This window comes from Nyctereutes procyonoides, unplaced genomic scaffold, assembly GCF_905146905.1.
Source record: "Nyctereutes procyonoides isolate TBG_1078 unplaced genomic scaffold, NYPRO_anot_genome, whole genome shotgun sequence".
Classification (NCBI taxonomy): domain Eukaryota; kingdom Metazoa; phylum Chordata; class Mammalia; order Carnivora; family Canidae; genus Nyctereutes; species Nyctereutes procyonoides.
Window position 1 is genome coordinate 22,695,445 of NW_026575048.1, and position 22,130 is coordinate 22,717,574.

A 22,130-nucleotide genomic window follows, 5' to 3' on the forward strand; every position below is an offset into this window, starting at 1 on the left:
CACATGGCACCCAGCCCCAGGAAACGGTCCTCAGGAAGCGTTGTCATGGCCCTGACCAGGCACTGCCGTCTGAGGCAATGCACTGACCAGTGCTGAGGTGCCCACTTAGGGGAAGCCTTGGTGGGAGGGTGGAGGAGGAAGCTGAGGACCTTGCCAGCTGGTGGCCAGTGTGATGCCTGTAGGGGTGTGGCCCCTCAGGGTACACTTTGGCTGTGACCGCCCTGTAGCAACTTCAGGCCCCACATTAACCCCTCATTTACCAGCCAGGAGACTAGCTGATCTTCAGGGTCTCTTACAGCTCAAAATTCAGTGACCAGAGAAATAGAGGAAGGTACCTCTTGCCCCACAATGTGAAGCTTCGTTGATCTGATCTAGCACATGATCTGATCTCTAATTTATATTTGCATCAAGATGATACACAAAAGTGGGACAGACTCAGATTTTGAATTTTGTAAATCTGTGGATATGTTACATATCCTTTCCCCTAGGGACACCACTTACTCATCCAGTGCCTTTGTGTGGATTAGAAAAAGACATCTCATGATCAAGGCACTTTACTTCTCTTCATCAGAGAAAGGCACTAAATGTAGCAAATCCGTAGTGTCTACAGTGTGAATCATGCCCCCTTAATTATGATGCCTTGTGCAGTGCCCAACCTGAACAATCCCACAGGGCGGCTGTGCTTGTCACCTACTGCCATAGTCTTCCAAACAGAGCCTACGTAAAATTTTTTCTCAACCATAGGCCTTCCCATGTCTTCTAGACCAATGATCCTTATATCAGAATTCACGGCCCTAGACATATATGCAACTCTTTCCTTCCTCTCTCTGTACCCACCTCCCTCCCCGCCCCAACACACACACTGAATTATTGCAAATGGAAGGCTGCATTCTTCAGCTGTGTTGGGAATAAAAATGGTTGAGAAGTTCTGCTTTGGGCTCTTGGCCACAAGATCCACCCTATCCCGGAAAGTCATTAAAACGCAGGCACTGGTTCCTCCTTAACAGACTCTGTTCTGGTAAGAAGGGATCTCTTGGAGCATTTCCCAGCAAGGTAATACTTGGGCTGCTCTTCCAGGTGTCCTGCCCCAGCCTGTCCACGGACGCATGCTCGTCCCCGAAAACTTATGCAATGAAGGACATCCGTCAGGTGGCACCTCCATGCTACCACAATATTACCCCTGAATTCTTTATTTTTTTTAAAGATTTATTTATTATGATAGACACACACACACACACACAGAGAGAGAGAGAGAGAGAGAGAGAGAGAGAGAGGCAGAAGCAGGCTCCATGCCGGGAGCCCAACGTGGGACTCGATCCCGGGACTCCAGGATCGCGCCCTGGGCCAAAGGCAGGCGCCAAATCGCTGAGCCACCCAGGGATCCCCTACCCCTGAATTCTTGCTTCGGGGCTAGACAACTTGAAATGCTTTTCATATTTTATTGAATACTCTCAGTAATATTGTGAGAAAGGTGTTATTATTTCCCTTTTGCAGTTAAATTGAAGGCCAGAGAGGTTCAGTAATGCGTTGTAACGTGTGAAGTCACGCAGCTAGTAGGCGATGGAATTAGTGCAGGGCTGTTAACTCCTGAGCGCACACTGTCCTCTCATGTCTCCACTGATTAGTTCTAGGTCTCCATCCAGCTACTTACCCTCTCTGAGCCTCGGTCTTATCATGTATAAAATGAAGACAATAACATCTGCCATGTTGCGCTATTTCAAAAGCTAACTAGAACCATCTGTGGCAGTACCCGGCCCTACGCCTGGTGCAAACCAGCACGGAACTAAGAAATGTTAGTTCCCTTCCCTGTTTCTTCTCAAGAAAACTGTCTGTGAAGATGTGCTATAGTTTTGATTTCTTCATGCATGTGTGCTGCAACCGGTTATGGAGGTCTTACTATGTGCCAGGCACTGTGTTGGTCACTTTGTGTTTCTTTACAGTCCTGTGGGACTGCTAGCTGATGCACCCCCTGCTGTCTGGAGCACAGAGGGTTACAGGAGGATCGACCCCACCTGATCCCATTACAGCAGGGAGGTGGCATCTGCAACCAGTGGGTGTAGCGCCAGAGCTGGTGAAGGGGCCCGGGAAGGGGCATTAATGGTGGGGGAGGGGGGCATGTCATCTGTGAGCTGCCTTCCTGCCAGCCCTGAGTGGAGAGCTGAGTGGGGATCCTTGGGCACCTCTCCCAGAAGTTCTGCTGGGTGTGGGGATCAGTCTCCCAGTTTTGGTGGAGATGGCTCCTGGACTCCCAGTCCCAGAAGTCAGATAATGTCATTCTTCTCCTTGAAAAGTCTTTAGAGTTCCCCTCGCCTGCAGAGCAAGTGCAGACTCTGGAGAGCACTATGGGTCTCCCCACACTGGCTCTCCACCTTCCCAGGCTCGGGTCCTCCTGCCACGCCCCAAACTCACAGCCTGTTTGTTCCTCCATGCCTCTACTCAGACAGTGTTCTCAGCCTGCGAGGCCTTCCTCACTTCCCTCCTCATCTAGACCCTGCTCCTTTCCAGGCCCAGCGAGGATGCTGCTTTCCTGTGGGGGGTCTCCAGGTGCCTAGTCAGACAGCACCGCTGCCCTCCCGTGTGCCTGTCCCCGCCCAGGACCCACTGTGCTCCACCCAGTGTCACAGCAGGTGTTGCTTCCCAGCACAGCAAATCCCAGGTGAGAACCGTGGGAGGGCCCAGCCTGGCTAGTCTGAGCCTCTGACCCTACGGACCTGTCTGTCTCCTCCACGTGAGGGGCACCCATGTCACCTGGATCTGTCTTGTAGGGACGGAGGGCTGGCCCATCATAACTTTAAAGATGGTGCATGGGCAGAGGAAGGGAGAGGAAGAGTTCACACCTGATCTTATTGACTGTCTAGCAGCAATGGTGCTGAATTTTTTGGCACGTGACTTCACTTAATCCTGACCAAACCCTTTGGTAGGACATTTTTTTAAATGAAGAAACCAAAGCTCAAAGGAAATAAAGAAATTTCTTGTTAATATGAGAGGGGCAGAGCAGGGTTCAAACCCAGCTGTGTTTTACCTCCAGGCTAAAGATCTAGGTGTCCCGGGGGTGGAGGGGTGGTATTTAGGAGCATTCTGGGCTCGGGGTATAGGGTGGGAAGTCTGCCCGTCTGAGGCCTCTGTTTAGAAGAGAATGTTTCAGTGGGGGATATTTTTGGGTTCAAAATCGAAGTTTGTTCACTCTGCCATCTTTGCCCTATTCCCCTTCTCTACCCATCTTGACATGTCACCACTGTTCCCCCCAGTATGTCCAAGGAGGTGAGAACTCTGAGTTCTTGGAACCCGTGCCTCTCAGAGGTCTCTAAAAGTAGGAGTGGGTAGTGTCACAGCCACACGAGGGAAGTTGCACCTGTGGCAGCCCCGAGGTGGGTGGGCAGCTAGGGCTGCATCTCAGGATTGGGCCCCCATTCTCTCCTGGGCCTCTCTGCAGGCACAAGGGTGATTGGAATCTTGTCGCTGGGCCTGACATTCTTTACGGGGCCAATCCTAGCTTTGTTTCCTTTCCACTTGAAACCTGAGTCCCCTCTGTGGCCTCTCTTCATTCCTGTGGTGCCAATCACCATGGAACCTGTGTAGCTATAGCTCTAGTGGAAGGAGCAGACAATGGTCAGTTACCTTGGGCCACTCCATTCCCTAAACTGGAGGCCAAGGGTGGAGGAGCCAGCTCTCTTGGGCAATCCAGAGCCTCAGGGAGTAAGGACAGAATTTTGGTCCCCAGAACCCACTGGCTAGTCATCCTGTAGGTCAGGGGTTGGCTGTTCCAATAGAGAACAGTCACTCCTTGGTGCCCAGAACAGAACAGGGCCAGGTGCAAGTGGGGGTTCAGTGAATTGTGTCTTGGGGTTCAGGTGCTAAGTACACTTGATGTTAAGGCCCAAAGTTTTATCCACATTTGGGCTGGGATTTCTGATCTTGGTTTTTATAGTTTGTACATGAATTTTTGAGCTCCTACCAGGTTGTGGGCCTCTGTGACTTTCCTGAGGAGGTGCCACCCATTGTTTTCACATAAGACATAAGACATGGTCATTAGCCACATGCAGCTGTGGCCACTTTCCCTTGGGCAGGTGCCTGGGAGATCCTGCACACAGACCTTGGGGGTCTAGAGGTCACACATTGTTGACAGGGTCAGGAGCAGGCCTGAGAGGGGGTCTGGTGGCTGGGTTGCCCTGGCAGGCTATGACGTGGTTGCAGGTCTCTTCTCTGTGCTGCAGGTGTCCCCAGGGCATGGAGTAATATCAGTTTCTGGCCCAGTGGCCATTGTGCCTGCTGAGGAGGTTGTGGCAAGTGGGGAGGGGGCTGTCTTGTTCAGAAGGCCCTTAGCAGTAGCGCTGGCCACTGAGACATATGCCATCTGTACTCTCAGGTAGCTCCAAATTTTCTCATTAGTCTCCTAGAGAGTGATCACTTTGGGGAAACTGAGGCAGTGATAACCACTTTGGCAGCGTAAGGTGAGAAGCAGGGCTGAGATCTCAGTCGGAAGTGAATCCGAACTGTAGCCCAGTGGTTCTCAATCCTGTGTGAACATCGAAATCACTCAGAAGTTAAGAAAAAGTAACCAAACAGATTCTCATGACCTGGTCCCTAGAAGACTCTAATTGAGTAGAGGCCAGAGGTGGGGGCCTTGGAATCTGTCGTCCTTTCTATTTGTTCCCGGGTGGCTGTGATCCGCAGCCAAGGTTGAGAACAAGGGCTGTAGCTAAATCTCACTTTTCTGCATATAATTCGCATAGAAAGCCAATGCTCTGGTTAGAAATGGCAGGTTTCACTGTCTGCAATGCCTGGGCTCTGGCTTGTTTTGCTTTAATTCAGCTGTGGACGGCCTGTCCCTGCCTGGAACATTCCTGCTGGGCTTTGCCGGAAGCAGCTGCTTGCCAATCTCTTGAGTCTCTTTGCCAGCCCACTGGGACAAGGGGCGGGTGGTTGAGACCTCTTCCACCACCTGCTTGGGAGAAGTGCTGGGTCTCAGGGACATTCCCTTGTGGCCAGATACTTATCCTAGTAGTCAGCAGACAGGGAGCTGCGAGGAAAATTCTCCTTGGACAGAGAACCTGAGGGCTTGAGGACGTAAGCAGACAGACCAGGCAAAGGCTGAGCTGGAACCTCTGTTGGGGCCAGAAGTGTTGCTAGGAGCTGCTCTGCCTTCTGGGGCCAGGGTGGGGACGGTGGCAGGCTGGCTTCCAGACGGAAGGAGGTTTTCTCAGTTTCTGAGTTGGGATTTGCTGCTCAACAAAAAGAAGTTGGCACTGACTGCATCCTGCCCTGTCCCCAGATGATACCTCGAGGGAGCTGCTCCAGAGTAGAGATTGGGAGATGTGGCCTTTACCCCTGATTTTGTCACTGATCTACTCTGGCCTCCACCTCCCTACCTGCTGAGGTGAAAACAGGTCACCCTTATCTCAGCAAAGACTATTAAATTGGGTGAAGTCACAGAGCCCGGGGTGAGACCCTTGTCCCACGGAAAGAGAATGAAGTCAGGTCCGAGTGAGAGCTGATGATTGACCCCAGGGGATTAAGGGAGACCAGAAAGAGGCTTGAAGTGGTCAAGCAGTTGGCCACAGGGCGATGCGGTGACTCTCTGACAGGGTCAGAGGTGTATGGCTTGGTGAGAAGGTGGGCCATGAACTTCGTGCAGATAGAGGCTGGCACGTCCTGAGAGAAAACTAGGGAGCTGCTTTCTGGGGAGACCCTGCCACATCCTGAGCGGTAAGCGGAGTCACGGAGCTCTACATGTGTTACGAGCTTCCGGGGCAGCAGGCAGAGAAAACAGGTTTTTGTTTTTGTTTTTGGTTTTGTTTTTGTTTTTAATTCATGAGAGACATAACACAGGCAGAGGGAGAAGCAGGCTCCACGCAGGAAGCCCGATGTGGGACCTGATCCTGGGACCCCAAGACCACACCCCGGGCCGAAGGGAGACGCCAAACCACTGAGCCACCCAGGGATCCCCAGAAAACAGGTTTTTGAAGAAAATAGAAACTAATAGAGAAAGAAGACATCGGATTCCGCCTTGATAGATTCCACCTTCCCCAGAGACCCTAAGGTGTCCTTGTCAAAGCCACAAGTTTAGCCAGTTTAGCGACTTTCGGTGACACTCTTCGTAAAACAGCCCTGCTCACGGTCACGCGGCCTTGGCACTTGGAAAGTTTCAAGTGTCTCAGAGAGTCAGAACGTCAGAAAAGAGATGTCCTTTGGTCCAGCAGCAAATTTTCTCACTGATGGAGCTTCCTACAAAGTCATTTAAAAAGTGTGTTATCTGTGCGGACTTCGCCCTGCCGCTCCCTACTGTAGGCCCCTGGATGTTTCGGGCTGCAGCCTTCTGGACGCCCGAGGACTGTGGTTACAGCCCAGGAAGTAGCGCCTGCCTCCGGACAACCTCCCGGGCAGCTTCTCCACCCAGGGCATGGGCAGCCGCGATGCTGTCCCTCCAGGTAAGGGGCTGCACTCTGCCTGGGAGACGTAGCGGGCAGGTGGTCATGCCTTTCCTCCCTGGCCCAGCTCTCTGCTGGCTGACGCTGGCCCTCCATGCTCAGCTTGTTGTCTGGGGGCTTCCTGGCCCCAGGGAAAGGCTCAGAGTGTTCTAGAAATTCACTAGAGGCTGAGCTGTGTGTCCATTGTCTGTGTTGGTGGGCTGGCTGAGGAGCTGGCTTGTTTTGTGGTCAGAGGACATGAGGCTGGGCTCTCAGGGACGGCTGGGTGTCTCTGTCTCTTCAGCTGGCAGGGCAGGAGGATGGGAACAGCGTGGCTAGCTCGGTGTCGGGAGGTGGGGGTCCAGGTCTGATGCTCTGCCTCTGGGAGCTGGCTACATGAACCTCAGTGTCCTCTGGAGAGCGAGGAGATCCACAGGTCCTGCCACAGATGGAAGGGGTGATAGTGAGGTGGGGAGCTGCTTTTCCCTGGAGAGGTTGGAGCCACGGCCCTGGGATGACTTGGGAGGGAGGAGGACCCTGCAATGACAGAGTCGTTCAGGAAACAGGTCATTACCTAGGGGCAGAGCACCCTGGGGCTTTGATATGTTAATGTAAGAACAATTTTAATAATTTAGTGCCACATCAGATCCTGCCGGACATTAGATTCTTGTAGGGAAGTGCTGAAAGCTTAAGAAAAACCTAGAAATCTAGAAATAGAATGAAGGTGTGACCGTATGAACCCCTAATCCTGTCCAACTCCTTTGCTTCACTGATCTGGGGACTGAGACTCAGAGAGGTAGCTTATTTCCTCAAGGTCCCACAGCTGACAGAAATAGCAAGGGAGCAGACTCCTGATTCCTGGTCTAGGGACCTTCCACCCTGGGAGTGGGTGTGCTGGGTTGCACCTTGGTGGGGGCTTCTCCAGCTGGTGGTCCTGAGATGTACCTCAGATGGGGAGCCAGGGGGTATAGGACCAACGATTCAGCTTGCTAACATTTAAGTGCGCCTGAGCAGGTCCTGCAAAGATGACTAGGGCAGGTCCCTGTGCCAGGGTGTGGCAGGGTGGGGTGGGTAAGGTGGAGCACGCCTGGGCTGCAGTGGGGACACGGAGGAGAGGCAAGGCTTCTCAAAGTAGTGACTGCTTAGCCGAGGCCTCCTCCCCACTTCCTGACCCTCAGCTCGGGGCCCCACCGCTGGGCTCCGAGCCCCACACTGTCACTGCCTATTCCTCATCGTCTCCCCCACCAGCCTTCAGGCCTTGCCCAGGATGGTATCACTGGGGACTGGGGCGCAGAGCCCCTGACAGGCAGCGTTTGATACATATCCGCAGTAGGGATCGACCGAATCAATTTGCTGAGCCGGGGAGGTTTTGGAGGAGATAAAGGGTCAGTGCAGGACACGCTGATGAGGGGCTGGAGGACTCTCAGGAGAGGGTTGTTGGGCAGGTAATTAAATGCTATGCTTGGCCACCGGCTACCGTGGGGAGAGGTCAGGGTCGAAGCCATAGATTGGGGGTTACTGCATGAAGGTGACAATTAAAGGCATGGCAGGGAGAGGCCCATGCGAGCAGATAGAGGGAGATGTGCAGGGGAGTGTGGGGGAGGGAGCCGGTGAAGGGGCCTGTGAAGGTGTGGAGTGGCCGGGTAGGGGTGGGGGCTGGAGCACAGCTGGACGGAGAAGGCTGGCAGGTGTGAAAAGGGGGAGCCAGGCCAAGAAGGCTGGACAGAGCTAGGTGGTGGGCTTTGGTGGGATCATGGCACCCTGGCCAGCTGGGTGCAGGGTGGGAGGTCCCCACCTTGGGCCAGGCTCTTGCTTGGGGGATGGGCCACAAAGCCCCCCATGGGGGAGGGTGCTGGGGCAGTCTGTTGCCCATCCCGATCTCAGGTGCTGCTCTTCCTGTGTTCTGTCCCCAGCCAAAGTTCCGGCTCCGGTGGCAGTGTACTGTGGGAGTGTCCCTCGAACCAGCGCTGGGCCCCGCGCGCCCCCGGCTGGACGCAGCGACTCCAGGCTGCAGGCTTATGGAGAAGGTGAGGTTGGGGGACGAGGCCTGCTGATGCAATCCCACCATGTAGCCTTCGATGCCCTGAGTGGCCTCTCCGGGTTCCACCAGCAGCTGCCCCATCAGGGCTGGGGAGCGGAGAGCAGAGCCTAGGCCTCCGCCTGGAGAGAGGACGTGCGATGGCCTAGATGCCTGGCTGGGCCCCCCAGCTATGGGCAGAGCTTATATTTACAGTAGTGTCTGCTCTAAATGCCCCTCAGTTCTAGGTGGGTCCTTTCAATTTTGTGGCTCAGGGGATGGAGATGCTAGAGGGGGACCCACAGGAACAAGATGTGGGGATCCCAGCACACCCCTCACTGTCCGCAGAACCCAGGGAGAGCCCTGGGAGCCCCGGGAGGACAGGGCCTGCTGCCCCTCACCTGGGGGTCTGGGCAGGCAGTCAGCATCCAGGGCGGAAGGCGAGGAAGAGGCCGCCGGGCAGGGGCCAGCTGCTGGCGTGGTGGTTTTCAGGACAGCCATCCAGATTCCCGGCCTCTTTCTGCTCTAACTTCCAGCTGCAGACCCCCTTCCCTGCCGAGCCCTGGTTCGAGGGTTTGCAATGGAGAACATGATTACTCTAGCGGCTGGCCCTCCTTCAGGCTACAGGCCTGGGGTGGCACCAAAGTCATCTCTTGCTGGGTCTGGTGCTGTCCAGGATCTGTGACCTCTTTCTGCAGGGGTCACGGCTTATGTCAAGGCACTCCAAAAAATGCTTTCTGTGGGTGGTAGAAACTCTAAAAGCTGGTCTCCTGGTTTGCTTTCCCCGGCTCTCCCATGGTCAGGGCTCCTTCAAGGACTAGTTCAAACATCACTACTTCATGAAGGTTTTCTAGATCATTTTCTTCCTTCTCTACATGCACAAAGCATTTTGCTGAGATCACTTTTACAGCACATCTCACCTTTTACCTTGTAATGAACCCATTTAGGGACAAATCTTATTTCTCGAATAGATTGAAAGTCCTTTAGTGGTAAGGACTGCGTCTCACCCATCTCTGGACCTCCACTGCCTGGACAGTGCTTGGCACACACGAGAGGCTCTCACTGAGTGTTTGTTGAATGAGCACTTGGATAAGCCAGTGTCTGCGTGGAAGCATGCTTTGTTCTGAGTCACCTGAACTCTCTTCAATCTGCATTTGGTATTGTTGGGTATATATTTATATATTTTAAAGATTTTATTTATTCATAAGAGACACAGAGAGAGAGGCAGAGACACAGGCAGAGGGAGAAGCAAGCTCCTTGCAGGGAGCCCGATGTGGGACTTGATCCCGGATCCCAGGATCACACCTTGAGATGAAGGCAGACACTCAAAAAATGAGCCACTCAGGCGTCCCTATTGTGGGGTATATTGAATGAATTGGTTGGGGTCCTGGAGCTTGCTGCTGGATGGTGGTCCCTGAGCAGAAGGTCCTCCCTAAGTATTTATGGCCTCATGTCTGTGCTGTGATAGGGCTGCATGTTGACTCCCCTTTCTTCCCTCGAGTAGCTCATGACACAGGTCTTGTTAAGGTTAGGCTTCACAGAGGCTGTTGAATGGATGAATTGAGCCAAGGAGCAATGGTAACACCAAGTGATCAGGATTCATGGGGCAAGGCCGGATGGTTCTAAGGAAGCAGCACCGAAGAGTTGGCTGGTGCCCCGTGCTGCCATGGGTGCTGTGTACCTAGCTACTCTTGCCTCTGTCTCCCTCAGGCTCCCTCCAGCCAACTCTGAGCGTCCCGCTGGAGAAGCCGCTGCACCTCTTGAGTGGACGCAGGGACCCCAGCAGCCTCAAGCTGGATGCCCCCCTGAAGAGCTGGCAGGCCAGGAATGGCCACCCCAGGAGCCTGGCCACCTTGTCCCTGGGGTCCAGCCCCCCAGCACCCTTCTCCTCTCTGGAGTCTGAGGCCAACAGTGTGGCCCGGGACACCACCCAGATCAAGGACAAGCTCAAGAAAAGGAGGCTCTCAGAGGGCTTGGCAACATCCTCCCGAGGTGAGCCCTGGGCCCAGTGCACCCATCTCCCACTCACCCTGAGGCCAGGGACCCCAGGCTACCTGGCTGTGAGGATTGGTAGGTCTCTGCTGGCAGCCGGGTTCTCTCCCAAGCTGGTCAGGCACACCCAGTGAGCTGCCCTCCCGGGAAGGCCACCTTCCACCTGGGCTCTGCAGTAGCCTCCCAATGAAGCTCCCCTTCCCCCTTGCCTCCTTCTCCCCCTGCGAATCTTCTCTCCAGAAGGATCTTTCTAAAGTGCTGATCTGATCATGTAGTTCCTCCCACTCCCACCAATGATGCCTAGAACCACTCCATGGTTTGGAGATGTGCTTACAGTAAGCTCCTAAACAGTCCCCTGTGCACGAGGCCATCTGTCCTCACCCTATGTCTACACCACACTCTCCCCTGCTCTCCGCTCATCAGATACACTGCCCCCCCCCCCCCCCGCCATTCTGGAGCAGGTGGGCTCCCTCCAGCCTCAGGCTCTGACAGGCTACCTCCTCACTTCCCTCCATTGCTCACCTCCCTCCATTGCTCGCCCATCCTTCCTGCCCAGCTCAGAAGCCTTCCTCAGAGGGGCCTTCTTGACTCCCCGGTCGGCCTCCGTCCCAGTGACACTCTCTACTAATGCCCTCCAGTTTTGCCTCTCAGCTCTTTTCAAGATTTGCATCTGTGTATTCACTTGTGTGATAATTTGTTCCACATCTGAATTTTGGACTTGGCGGTATTCTCTAAGAGGGCGGGCACGGAGAGAGTTGCCTGGCAAGGGAGATTCTCCAGAAACGTTTGTTGAGGAGATGAGCAAAGAATTAAGCAGTGGGCACTTTGTATTCCAGTAGTGGGCAAACCAGGAAAACGGGCCAGGTTCAAATCTCAGTCCTGACGCTGGCTGTCTCTGGGACTTTGGGCAAGTCACCCCTTCAACCTCGGTTTTCCTGCAGTGTGATGGCGATAGTAAAATGCCGTGTGACAGAGTTCAGTGACAAATCATGCACAGAATTCTCAGCACCTGGCATTGTGGGTAGCACCTAATAAATTTTCATTTTCTTTTCTCTCTCCTCTTCTCCCGGACAAATCGTGTCACTGGGTCCTTTCTTAGCTCAGTGAATGCTTGAGCAACAAGGAATAAGAAGCCTTGAAGTCTTAGGAAGAAGGGGGACATCCTGTCGAGGGGCAGGTGGTTGCTGCTGTCAGACTTGGGGTTGTACCTGGCCAGCCCTGCTTCCCGTGAGGTCTCCCTGGGGCATGACAGTGCCCAGGAAAATGCAAGGGAGCCCCTGTTAGGAGTCCCTCTGGGGCTGGACATTATGGAGGCGGCAGGTGGGGGGGTGGTCAGAGTGCTTAGAATTTCCAGGTGGCTCAACTTCTGGAATTGCTGGGCCAGTGACTCCCTCCTTGAGAGGACTGAAGTCTTTTTCTAGACCTGTCATCTCTTTTTCTAGACCTGTCATCTCTTTTTTTCACCAAGTTCTAGTATAGGAGAAAAAGAACAGGGGTTGTTCTACACAATGTACAGATGGGAAGTGGTCTTGATTTATCAGGTCCCTCAGCAAGTGTGGTGGCACAGGGATCTCTGGTCCCCTGAGCAGGCCTGGGCTGTCCTCTTCACCCTGGACTGAGGCTATGTTGGCCTCTCTGTGCCACCACCCAGAGGGTGCCCAAGGTGGGTACCGTCTCCACCCAGCTTGTGACCCCGTCCTTACATCTCTCCCTTCAACACGCTGACAGAACTGATGACAGGGCAAAGCAGAGCCAGGCTGGTCAGGGGAGCCAGAGAAGCCATTTTGACTTGGTTGTTCTGATGCAACCGCTTTGATGTAGTTGGAACGAAATGGCCTTTGAAAGTTACACACTCATTTGTTTTTTTCACCACCATAGGGACGGCAGGGGGCACGCAGCTGCTCCCAATGGGGTGCGGCGAGGGGCAGAGAGGATGCCTGTTGGGCACATAAGTTACTCGTAAAGGAGCTGAGAGTGTAATGGTCTGCTTTTAGATTAGGTCAGGGTGTCCCCTGTGTCAGAACAGCAGCACCCCACATCATCAGCTGAAAAGGAAGGGAGCACAGAAGTCATTTATGGGCACCCGTCATGTGCCAGGCCCTTTCGTGGTGTTGTACGCAAGTGGTTGAATCTTTGGATAACCCCTTGACGTTACTCCTTTCATTTCACAGAAGAGCAAATGGGGCTTCAGAGACTTGCCCAGCTCCCCCAGCCACTAGGCCGGCCCGGAGCCCACTGGCCTCACTCCTCTAGTACTGGCGTGCTTCCCTTCCTGTCCAGCCTGCCTCTGAATTTTAAATAGATGACTTTGATTGGCTCTTTTTACCAAATTTTATAGAAATGGGAACAGACCCTCAGCAGTGTCGGCTTGCTCAGCCTAGAGGTGGGGGTGGGGCTGGGGTGATCTCCTCCTCCCCTCACAATCCCAGGCATCCCTGGAACATATGGCCCTGTTGCCAGTACCTGGATTCCCTCACTCCCCGTGCTCCTGGGACTAACTTATGCCCCACCCCTCCCAGTCTCCCTGGATCCTGTGGGAGGCCCCAAAGGAGTTCCTCTGAGGAGTGCCATCCCCCGGGCCACCTCTCAGAGGCTCCTGAGACTGCCCAGGCCGATGCCTCCCATCCAGAGCATCCCCACCACCCCTGAGGCTGGCGGAGCCAAGGAGAAGGGCCTGGACCCACCTGGGAGCAGTCAGGGTCCGCAGGGGCTGAGACCTGGTGCCCAGGAGGTAAGGTGGTTTGGCTGCTTGGAGTTTTGCCTGTCTGTCCTGTCTTTATTTTCATTCTTTCCCACCCAACCCTGGTCCCTGAACCCTGAGCTTCTCTGGAGGTGTGCGAGGGGCTGCCTTCAAGGGTAGGGGTAGCACTGGGAGGGGCATCTTCCCCACAGCATCCAAAGCCTTTGTACCTGGCCTGGGAGCTTGGCTGGCTGCCCCAGGGGTGCTGAGCACAGGCTGTGTGCCCTCCAGTCCTACACTTGGTGGTCCCTAGGCCTTCTCTGGTCTCCATGTTCCAGAGTTGCTCATGTTCTGGCTTCCACTCTGCCACTCACTGGCTGTGTGACCCTGGATCAGTCATGGTCCCCTCTGGGCCTAGTTTGCACATCTATAAAAAGAAGATATTAGACTAGATGTTTTTGAAGATCTCTTTCATCTCTGATGTTGTAGGATTTTCTGAAGTGAGGAGAAAAACAAATAATAATAACAAAAAGGGAGTAGGGATGAGGGGACCCCCAGCAGGTCTTCTGTTGTGGAGTGGTAAGGAAACAATGAGCTTTCAGTGTGGGTGGGAGGGTCCCAGGGTTGTGTAGCTGAAAAGAAAAATGAGAAGACACTTCCCAGCACTGCTTGTTACTCCAGGTGGCTCCTGATAAAAGGGACCGCCCTGTGTGAAGGGCCTGGAACGTGAGCATCCAAAACCTTCCCCCCAACCTCCGCTCCCAGGTGCAGATCTCCAGACAATACCTGCACTGCAATGACGAGAAGATGCACAAGTCGCTGGGGGGCATTGTGATCCCCCCCATCCCGAAGGCCCGGGTGTCTGCTGGGACCTCCTCCTGCACACCTGGTTCCCTTCCCAGCTGCTTGCCTCCAGGCCAGGATGTCCTCACTGGCCTCAGGGTCCCCCGCACACGGTAAGTGACCCTAAGTCAAAACTGCCCTGCAGTCCTGTCCCCTTCTCGCTGCCCCCTGCCCCCAGATCCACTGCACAGGGCCAGGGCAGAGCTCTGGGGGGCCAGGCACGTGAGGGACTGGCTCACCCATGAGCCACAGGCCCAGGGAGGGCACAGCACCGACAGCCTGCCCACGCCCCTCAGCCTCCGTTGTCTACCCGTCTCCTGAGGCCTCTGGGTCTCCAGCGATGAACAAAACACGAGCTCCATTCACAGGAGCTCTTTGTTATTACATATTTTCTTAATTAACAGATACTAAAAATACAAGCACTACCAGGTATGTGTATGGAAGTGGGAGGGGATGGCCCACAAAAGTTTTGGGCTTGAAAAGAGGTCTTCATCCTCAAACCTGTTTGAGAATCAGGGTGGTGGAGGGTTGTGTCATGATGAATCTGAGTTTATGGCTCCTGAGTGGCACACAGGAGCTCTTCAGAGGGCCTGGAACATCCCCAGTCAGTCCAGACTGATGGAGCCAGTGCGCGTGTGTGAGACAGAGACAGAGACAGAGACAGAGACAGAGAGACACAGGAGAAGGGAGAGAGGTATCCCTTCTCACATCACTTTGGGGCTGGTGGAACTGAATTCACCCATTTCTCTCCCACCCCCTCACCTCTGTCTCCCATCTCCCATGCTGCCTTCCCTCCTTCCCAGCGCTGGCCGAGGTGGGCCTGCTCCTGGAGGAGAGCGCTCCATTGCTCTCCACACCCCGTGCCCTTCCTCCTTTCTCCCCTCAGAGGCGGCCCTGGTGGCTGGAGGGACAGGACCCCAGGCCATCACACCCATCTCACTGCTCGGGGCTTCACATCATGTGAAGTGTTGACATCCTTGTCATCTTCTCCTTCTTTGTCCTCCTGACTTGAAACCTTCTTTTTTTTTTTTTTAAGATTTTATTTATTCATTCATGAGAGACACACACACACACACACACACACACACACAGAGAGAGAAAGAGAGAGAGAGAGAGAGAGAGAGAGAGGCAGAGAGAGAAGCAGGCCCCATGCAGGGAGCCCGATGCAGGACTGGATCCCAGTACTCTGGGATCATGACCTGAGCCAAAGGCAGATGCTCAACCCCTGAGCCCCCCAGGCACCCTGAAGCCCACTTCTTGACCTTCTAAAATTTTTTTTTAAATTTTTATTTATTTATGATAGTCACAGAGAGAGAGAGAGAGAGGCAGAGACACAGGCAGAGGGAGAAGCAGGCTCCATGCACCGGGAGCCCGATGTGGGATTCGATCCCGGGTCTCCAGGATCGCGCCCTGGGCCAAAGGCAGGTGCCAAACCGCTGTGCCACCCAGGGATCCCTTTTTTAAAAATTTTTTTAAAATTTTTATTTATTTTATGATAGTCACACAGAGAGAGAGAAAGAGGCAGAGACATAGGCAGAGGGAGAAGCAGGCTCCAACTTCTGGACCTTCTAGGCAGTGTCACCTGCACTCTCCTGCGTCCATCTCTTACACGTGGCCATTCCTGCGGTTTGGTCCTGGCCCTGTGTGCCAGCTCCTTGTTCTCTCCGGGGGAGTCTCGTCTGTGCTGGCAGCATGCGGGGATAGGAGCCTTCCTCATGCGCCCTCTGCCCTCAGTCTCCCTAGAGTCGAGCTCCACATCCCACCCTCCTGGTGGGCATCTCCAGGGTCCTCCTGGCTGATGCAGGTCTGGCGTCAGAGGGAGAGAGGGGGTCTGTGCCACCATCACGGCCACACTGATGGGCCACCTCACGTTTCCCCAGCCTCCCTCCCTCCCATGACCTGCCACCAGGTCCCTTCCATTTCTAATTTTGGCATCATCTTCGGCTCTTGCTCCTGTGGCCTCCGGTCCTGACAGATTGCCACACCCCACCAGGTCTTCTGTAAACAAGGAAAATACGAAGGCTGCCACCCGTCTCTTGCCCCTGCCTTGGTCTCTGTTTCTCAGCGGCTCCCTCTCGAGCCTCCCCTACGGCTCCTAGCCCGGCTGCTTGCTGCCTGGGCTCTGCGTGCTAATTTTCTGTTCTCCTGCAGCACCCTGTGGACCTTTCCTCCATGTGATTCACATTTTATGACGTCCTGGGCCTGCAGCTTAAAGCCAAGTTTCCTTGGTCTGATGTTCAGGGCCTGTCCCAGCTCGCCACTCTGCTCACCTTCTGTGCTGCCCTGCAGGAGCCTTCCTGCCTCCAGAGCCCTGGGGTGTACCTCCCACTCCGTCCTGTCCAGCAGCCCCAGCACCAGCCTTCCCCCAGGGCCCCATTCAGCTCCTGTGGTTCTTCAATCCCCACCAGTCCATGCACCAAGGCCTTCCCTGCCCTCCCTGGGGATAGCGATCTGGGGTGAGGGGTGGGGTGGAGGGAGGTGCCTCCTCTGTGCTGTCCATGTGGCATCCAGCCCATGGGCCTCCTGACCACACTTGTATTTAAACTGCCTATCTATCCATCAACTGGGAGCACTGCAGGCAGAGGCCATATTTCAAAATCTGTGTGGCTCCCATGGTGCCAAGCTTGGTACCTGGCACGGGTAAGTCACACAATAAATATCTGCTCATGTGCCACCCTCTTGTGACGTGGATTTCTCTCCAGGCACTGGGGGTGGGTGGCACACACATGGGAAGGAGCCTCCATTAGCATTTCTTTCCTGCCTTTGCTGTTCACCACCCATCCCTACATTCCTTTACTTAAGTGCTACTAAGCACCTGCTGTGTGCCAGGCGCCGTGGAAACAAAGCCAAACAAGACAGTCTCTGTGTCCTAGGAGCTCATGAGAGAGATTTATTAGTAAACCATTGGATCGACGTCCAGGGAGGGAAGTGCTAAGATCGAAGGCTGCCCATCACCCATCATTCTGGGAAATGATCTCAATCAGGCCGGGAAGCCTTCTTGGAGGAGGTGAGGCCTGAGATGACAGCTGAGGGAGAGTCTGTAAGATGAGGAGGAAGCAGCGTGAGGCATTCCTGGAACCGCAAGGGGTTGGCACGGCTGCACCGGTGTTGGTGTGACACAGGCGGAGGCGATTAGCAGGGCGGCACAGCCCCGTGTGCGAAACCCAGGACCGTGAGCTTTATCCTGAAGTAGCAAGCACCACTGAAGGCCTTTTGGTGTGGAAGTGCCACCAGATCTGAGTTAGACCACACTGGTGACCAGCATGGTGCATGCTGAGGGGGGCACCCCGAAGGGGCAGCGGGGAGAAGCCACGGGTGCCTGAGCAGGGCGGAGGCAGGGGTCTGCGGCATCTGTGTCTGGCCCCGGCCCGGCCTGGTCTGGTCTCCCCCCGGTCAGCCTGCGCTTCCCTCTGCAGATGGAGCAGCATCTCCTGCAGCTTTGAACTCCTAGCCAAGAGCTTCTCTACAGAGCCCACCCGCAGCCCCTCCCTGGGTCCCCCCTCCCGCCCATTGTGCCATCCCAGAGCCACCCAGCGCTCCTCACCACACTGGCTCCTACTTGCCACCTCTCATGGTGCTTCTTTTCTCCCCCATTCTTTTAAGATTGTTTCGGGAGAGTGGGCCTCGGGAGAAGACCCCTAAATCTCTGGGTATGTACTCCCTATGCATACCCCCACTTGCTGCTTATTCAACTCCCTGCTTCCTAAACTGGGTATGAGATCAGAACTAGGCCTGGAGTAGGTATGAGCCCCTCGTGTCATGGATGGGGAAGCTGAGGCCACTGGCAGTGCCACCTGCGAGGACAGTGGCCCTTGCTCTGTGCCAGGCATGTGGGCATATACCAGTACGTGAGCTCCACGATACCCCAGCTGAGAGAGAAGCACAGTGCCTGTGTGACACAGGGACGGGGGCACCAAGACTGCGGGCTGGACCCCATCCGTGGCATGGGAGGCAGCCTGTCCTATTTGCATGCACCTTGCATGCCTCCAAAGACCATGCTTCTGACACATTGTGCAGCCGCCCTGTTTTAAGCACTGTTTTAAGCAAGTAGAGGAGAATGTTCCTCACTAGGTGGAGTGAGATTTAAACCACACTCCATGAACCCCTTAGTCAGCTGGTCCCAGAGGGTTTTGGTGTTGGGAGAATAGGGCCAACTGGATTGGAAGTGAGCGGGCAGCCAGCAGGTGCAGAGAGGCTTCAGAAGGGAGCAGGAGGCTCTGCAGCCTGATGACCTAACTCTGTGGGGAGGAGGGAGGCTAAGCCCAGGGCAAGTTGGGTGAGGGGATCTGGACTGAGCACCCCGAGCGTGGGGATGAGGGTTGATGCAGCTGCTGTGCTGACTGGCAGGAGGGGGCAGGCTCCTAGTCCAGCTTTCCGGCAGGTCACTCTGTACAGCTTAGCAAGTGGGTCAGTTGGTGAGGGGGAGGCTGTTTCCCAAGAAGCCCCAGGGTCAGGACCTTAGCTGAGGCCAAGAAGCAGAGCTGGCATAGAGACCTCTGGCAGCTGCTTCTCCTGCCGTTCTCTGGCTGGGCTGCGGTGGGATGACCTTAGGTGGTCTGTTGTGACACACACTGGCACCCACAGTGTCCCCCAACTGCCAGCATGGGGGTTTGGGCCAGGAGACCCAGTTTGTAACTAATCCCTTGTTTGCATCACCAGCTGCTGCTTGAGAACCAGGTCCCTGGGGGTTTGGGTGTAGGGGCCAGGCTGCTCAGACTAGGCTTTCTAGGATGTCTCTTGAGGTGGAGGTGAGGAGAGGGGATATGAAATAGTGAAGTTCTTAAAGCCCTCTCAGACCCTTTAGCCGTTGGCTGGGGATAACATTGCTCAATAACACGCCTACCACATACAAGGAGCTCACGTGGTATTGTCTGAAGCTGAGGGCTTCCCCCAAACTTGTGGCATTCCTGCAGTCCTTGCCTCCAAATTAGCTGGCACCCAGACATCTGTGTCCTCTGCCCTGCTCCTTACTTCTGGGCAAATGGAGCCTTTGCCCCTCCTCCATCTTGGCCCCTGATCCTTCTCCTGGGATCCAAGCAGAGGGATCCTTGGCAGAAGGCATGGGCTGGGCTGAGGTTCAGGGTAAGCTGAGGTCCAGGCTGAGCCCTACTGGAGCCTCTGGTTCCAGGCACCCCTTCCAGCAATAGGCAGCCCTAGATGGTGACCCCCATTCCAGTGGACAACTTATTTGCAAGTTCACCCAAGGACAGTGAGCTCCAAAGTTTGTGAACAGGAGAACCCAGTTAACATTTCTTTCATTAGAAGAAGACTAATCTACCCCTATCCTGCCTCCATAATAAGACATGCTACCTTTGAAATCTATTGATTAGGAAAATCTAGAATGACCAAGAGATCCTACCGATTTGATGTCATCTGGAAAGGAATTTTTTTTAAGGATTTATTTATTTATTTATTTATTTATTTATTTATTTATTTGAGACACAGAGAAAGAGAGAGAGGCAGAGACACAGGCAGAGGGAGAAGCAGGCCTCATGCAGGGAGCCTGATGTGGGATTCGATCCCGGGACTCCAGGATCATGCCCTGGGCCAAAGGCAGGCGCCAAACCACTGAGCCACCCAGGGATCCCCTGGAAATGAATTTGTACTGCATCAATCACAAGAGCTTGTGAAGGGTGCTGGGTCTCAGCCTGTCTGTCAAACGAGGGGATCAGACTAGCATTGCTTACTTCTCTGGTCCCTTCATGCTGTGTGACGACTGGGTTCATTTTATTTTCTCTCTTCCTGCGGTACACACCTCCTGGGTAAGACAGACTGACATTCGTTTAAGCTTCTTAAACAATATCTTGAACTTCCTAGATAACAGACTTGCCCCCTGTTTCCTGCCCAGCCTCCTCCCTTCCCTGTCTTGTATAAGGTGTGTGATAATTACTGAATGGATGGTTGGTTGGAAGGATGGATGCACAGATGAAAAGAGGAGAATGTTGGTCCTTGGGCGGCCCCTTCTATGCCCGCCAGTGCTGTTCTATAACGTTTCACCACCATGAAAGCATTGGGCAGAACAGTGGAGATTAGTAGGCTTAGGCAGTAAAACGTTACACCATCCACAGGGTTCCAGAACCCCAGGGGTAGCCCAAAGGGGTGGGTGCTGCTTCAGAGTGCTGGGTGTCCTCAGCTCCATTCTTGTTCTTGACTCCTCAGAGCCAAGACCTTCAGCCCTGCCTGTGAGAGACAGGTCTGCCGCCCCTGAGAAGCCTGCCCTGCCCTCATCTCAGTCCGCTCCTGCACTCACAACCTTCTCCTCCGGCCAGGCCAAGGAAGCCCACCCCTTGTTCAAAGAGGAAGACCAGAAGGAAAGCAGTACCAAGGTATCTGGAAAGTGAGGGGAAAAGAAAATGGGGGTCATAGTGGACCACCGGCTGAACACAAGCAGGCTTCTGAAATATATAAATGTGGGGCCAGCTTGAGGAGGACAAGAAAGAGCCCTGAGTCAGTTACCCTGGTGCTTAAGGCTGGAACCTGTAGATGGGTCATGGGTGAGGACCAAAGAAAGGAAGAGGAACAAGAGAGAGGAAGAGAAGGATGGGAGGGGGGTGCTAGGTAAAGGGAAGAGTAAGTGGGGAGCTGAGGGGCAGGATGAGGGAGGAAGGGAGGGCAGTAAGAGGTCACACAGGGTTCCGAAGGAAGCAGGATGTGGAGAGCAGAGAGGGGCTTAGGTGAACCAAGCCGAGTAATTTGAACCAACCCCCAAGATAGCAACGGAGAGGCAGCTGACTCAGGGGCAGATCAGCCAAAGGCTGTGCTTGACAGGCTGACAAATACCTTGCACTAAGGTGACCTTGGTCCAGATGATTCTCTTCCCTGGTCTGGGTGAATTTACTAAAACTTGAAGAGTCACTGTTATGGGAGAACTGTGCTCAGTATTTGAAATAGAGATAGAAGAGTACAATAAACATGCCTGGAGGGCGCGCTGTGTGCACGCGCTTTGTTAGGATCCGGTGATGATGATGATGAGATCCGGGCACCGCCGCCCTCCCACTCCGGCCAGGGTGCCAGAGCATGAAACAAAGAATAATTCAAGGCTGTAAGGTGACCCCACCGTCCACCCTGCCTTGGCTGCTCACACACCCATGGTCAGAGCTTGGACCTTGTGATAACTTCACCGCCACTGGCACCTCTTTCAAGCAATCCCTCTCAGTCACCGCTGTGTCCTGTTGTTCTAGCTTCATCCAGCCGCACCCCAGCCCCAGCATTTCTTCTTGTTCTTGCATCAGCAAGAAATGGTCTGATATCAGACCATTCCTATCAACATCTTTGGCTCTCTCTGTTGTTTCTTTTATCTTAAGAAAACAAATCTACTGCCTGGTCTCCCATTCTGTCTTGAGTCCACTGCAGTTGGATTTGGGTCCCACTGTCTCCACTGAAACTGCCCAAGTCAAGGTCACCAATGACCTTTACCTTCCCATGTGCAGCATAGCACAGTTGTCTTCTAATTTGACCTGCCAGCAGCTTTGGCTCATTCCTGGAAGTCTCCACCTTGGGAAGGAGGTGAGGGAATGGCTTCCCTCTTGGTTCTCTGCCTCCTCCAGCTTTCGTTCCTTCCCAGTCCTTCTTTGCTGGCTCCTCCTCATCTTCCTGCCTTCTACATGCCAGAGGCCCCAGAGCTTAGATCTCTGGCCTCTGGTCTATTTATCCTGACCCCCTGTGACCTATGCTGGTCCCTGGCATTAACTGCCATCTATATGCAGAGGACTCCCAAATCTCCCCGTCTGGCCCAAACCTTCCCCTGACCTGCAGGAACAGTTAGATTATATAACCAAGTATGTACTAACTGATATTTTCCATTTCCATTTTGGTGTCTAATTGTATTTCAAACTTACCTTATCCAAAACAAGTGTTGCATCTTTACCCACCAAAATCTCTTTCCCCAGTGTCCCCTTTTAGTGAATGGCCGGGAAAAGGCAACTCCAGCCTTCCAGCTACTCTGGCGAAACATCTTGGGCCCGCCCTTGCCTCCTCTCTTTCTCTGCTGCTCCACACCTCATAAATCAGCTAAAGCAGTGGGCTCTCCTTTTGGGACATATCCAGAATCAGGCCATTCTGTCATCTTCATTCTTGCTATGCTAGTGCAAGCCCCATCCCACAGAAACTCTTGGTTCCATTTGGCAACTTTTTCCCAAATTAAATTATTCCCAAGTATAAAGTTAACACTTAGAGGAACCCTTCACTCTCG

At 54.1% G+C, this 22,130-nt stretch overlaps 1 protein-coding gene across 1 annotated transcript in view; it reads left to right on the forward strand.

Annotated features, from left to right (window-relative positions):
- The first annotated feature begins 2,590 nt into the window (after nt 1-2,590).
- The window catches only part of TOGARAM2 (TOG array regulator of axonemal microtubules 2), a 47,113-nt gene continuing 27,573 nt past the window's right edge, over nt 2,591-22,130 (forward strand). The window contains exons 1-8 of the mRNA XM_055327008.1: nt 2,591-2,656; nt 6,289-6,428; nt 8,321-8,434; nt 10,135-10,416; nt 12,936-13,147; nt 13,862-14,052; nt 17,543-17,589; nt 20,099-20,265. Of these exons, the coding sequence (XP_055182983.1) occupies nt 6,401-6,428; nt 8,321-8,434; nt 10,135-10,416; nt 12,936-13,147; nt 13,862-14,052; nt 17,543-17,589; nt 20,099-20,265 (1,041 nt within the window). The 5' untranslated portion in view covers nt 2,591-2,656; nt 6,289-6,400. The remainder of the gene's footprint in view (nt 2,657-6,288; nt 6,429-8,320; nt 8,435-10,134; nt 10,417-12,935; nt 13,148-13,861; nt 14,053-17,542; nt 17,590-20,098; nt 20,266-22,130) is intronic.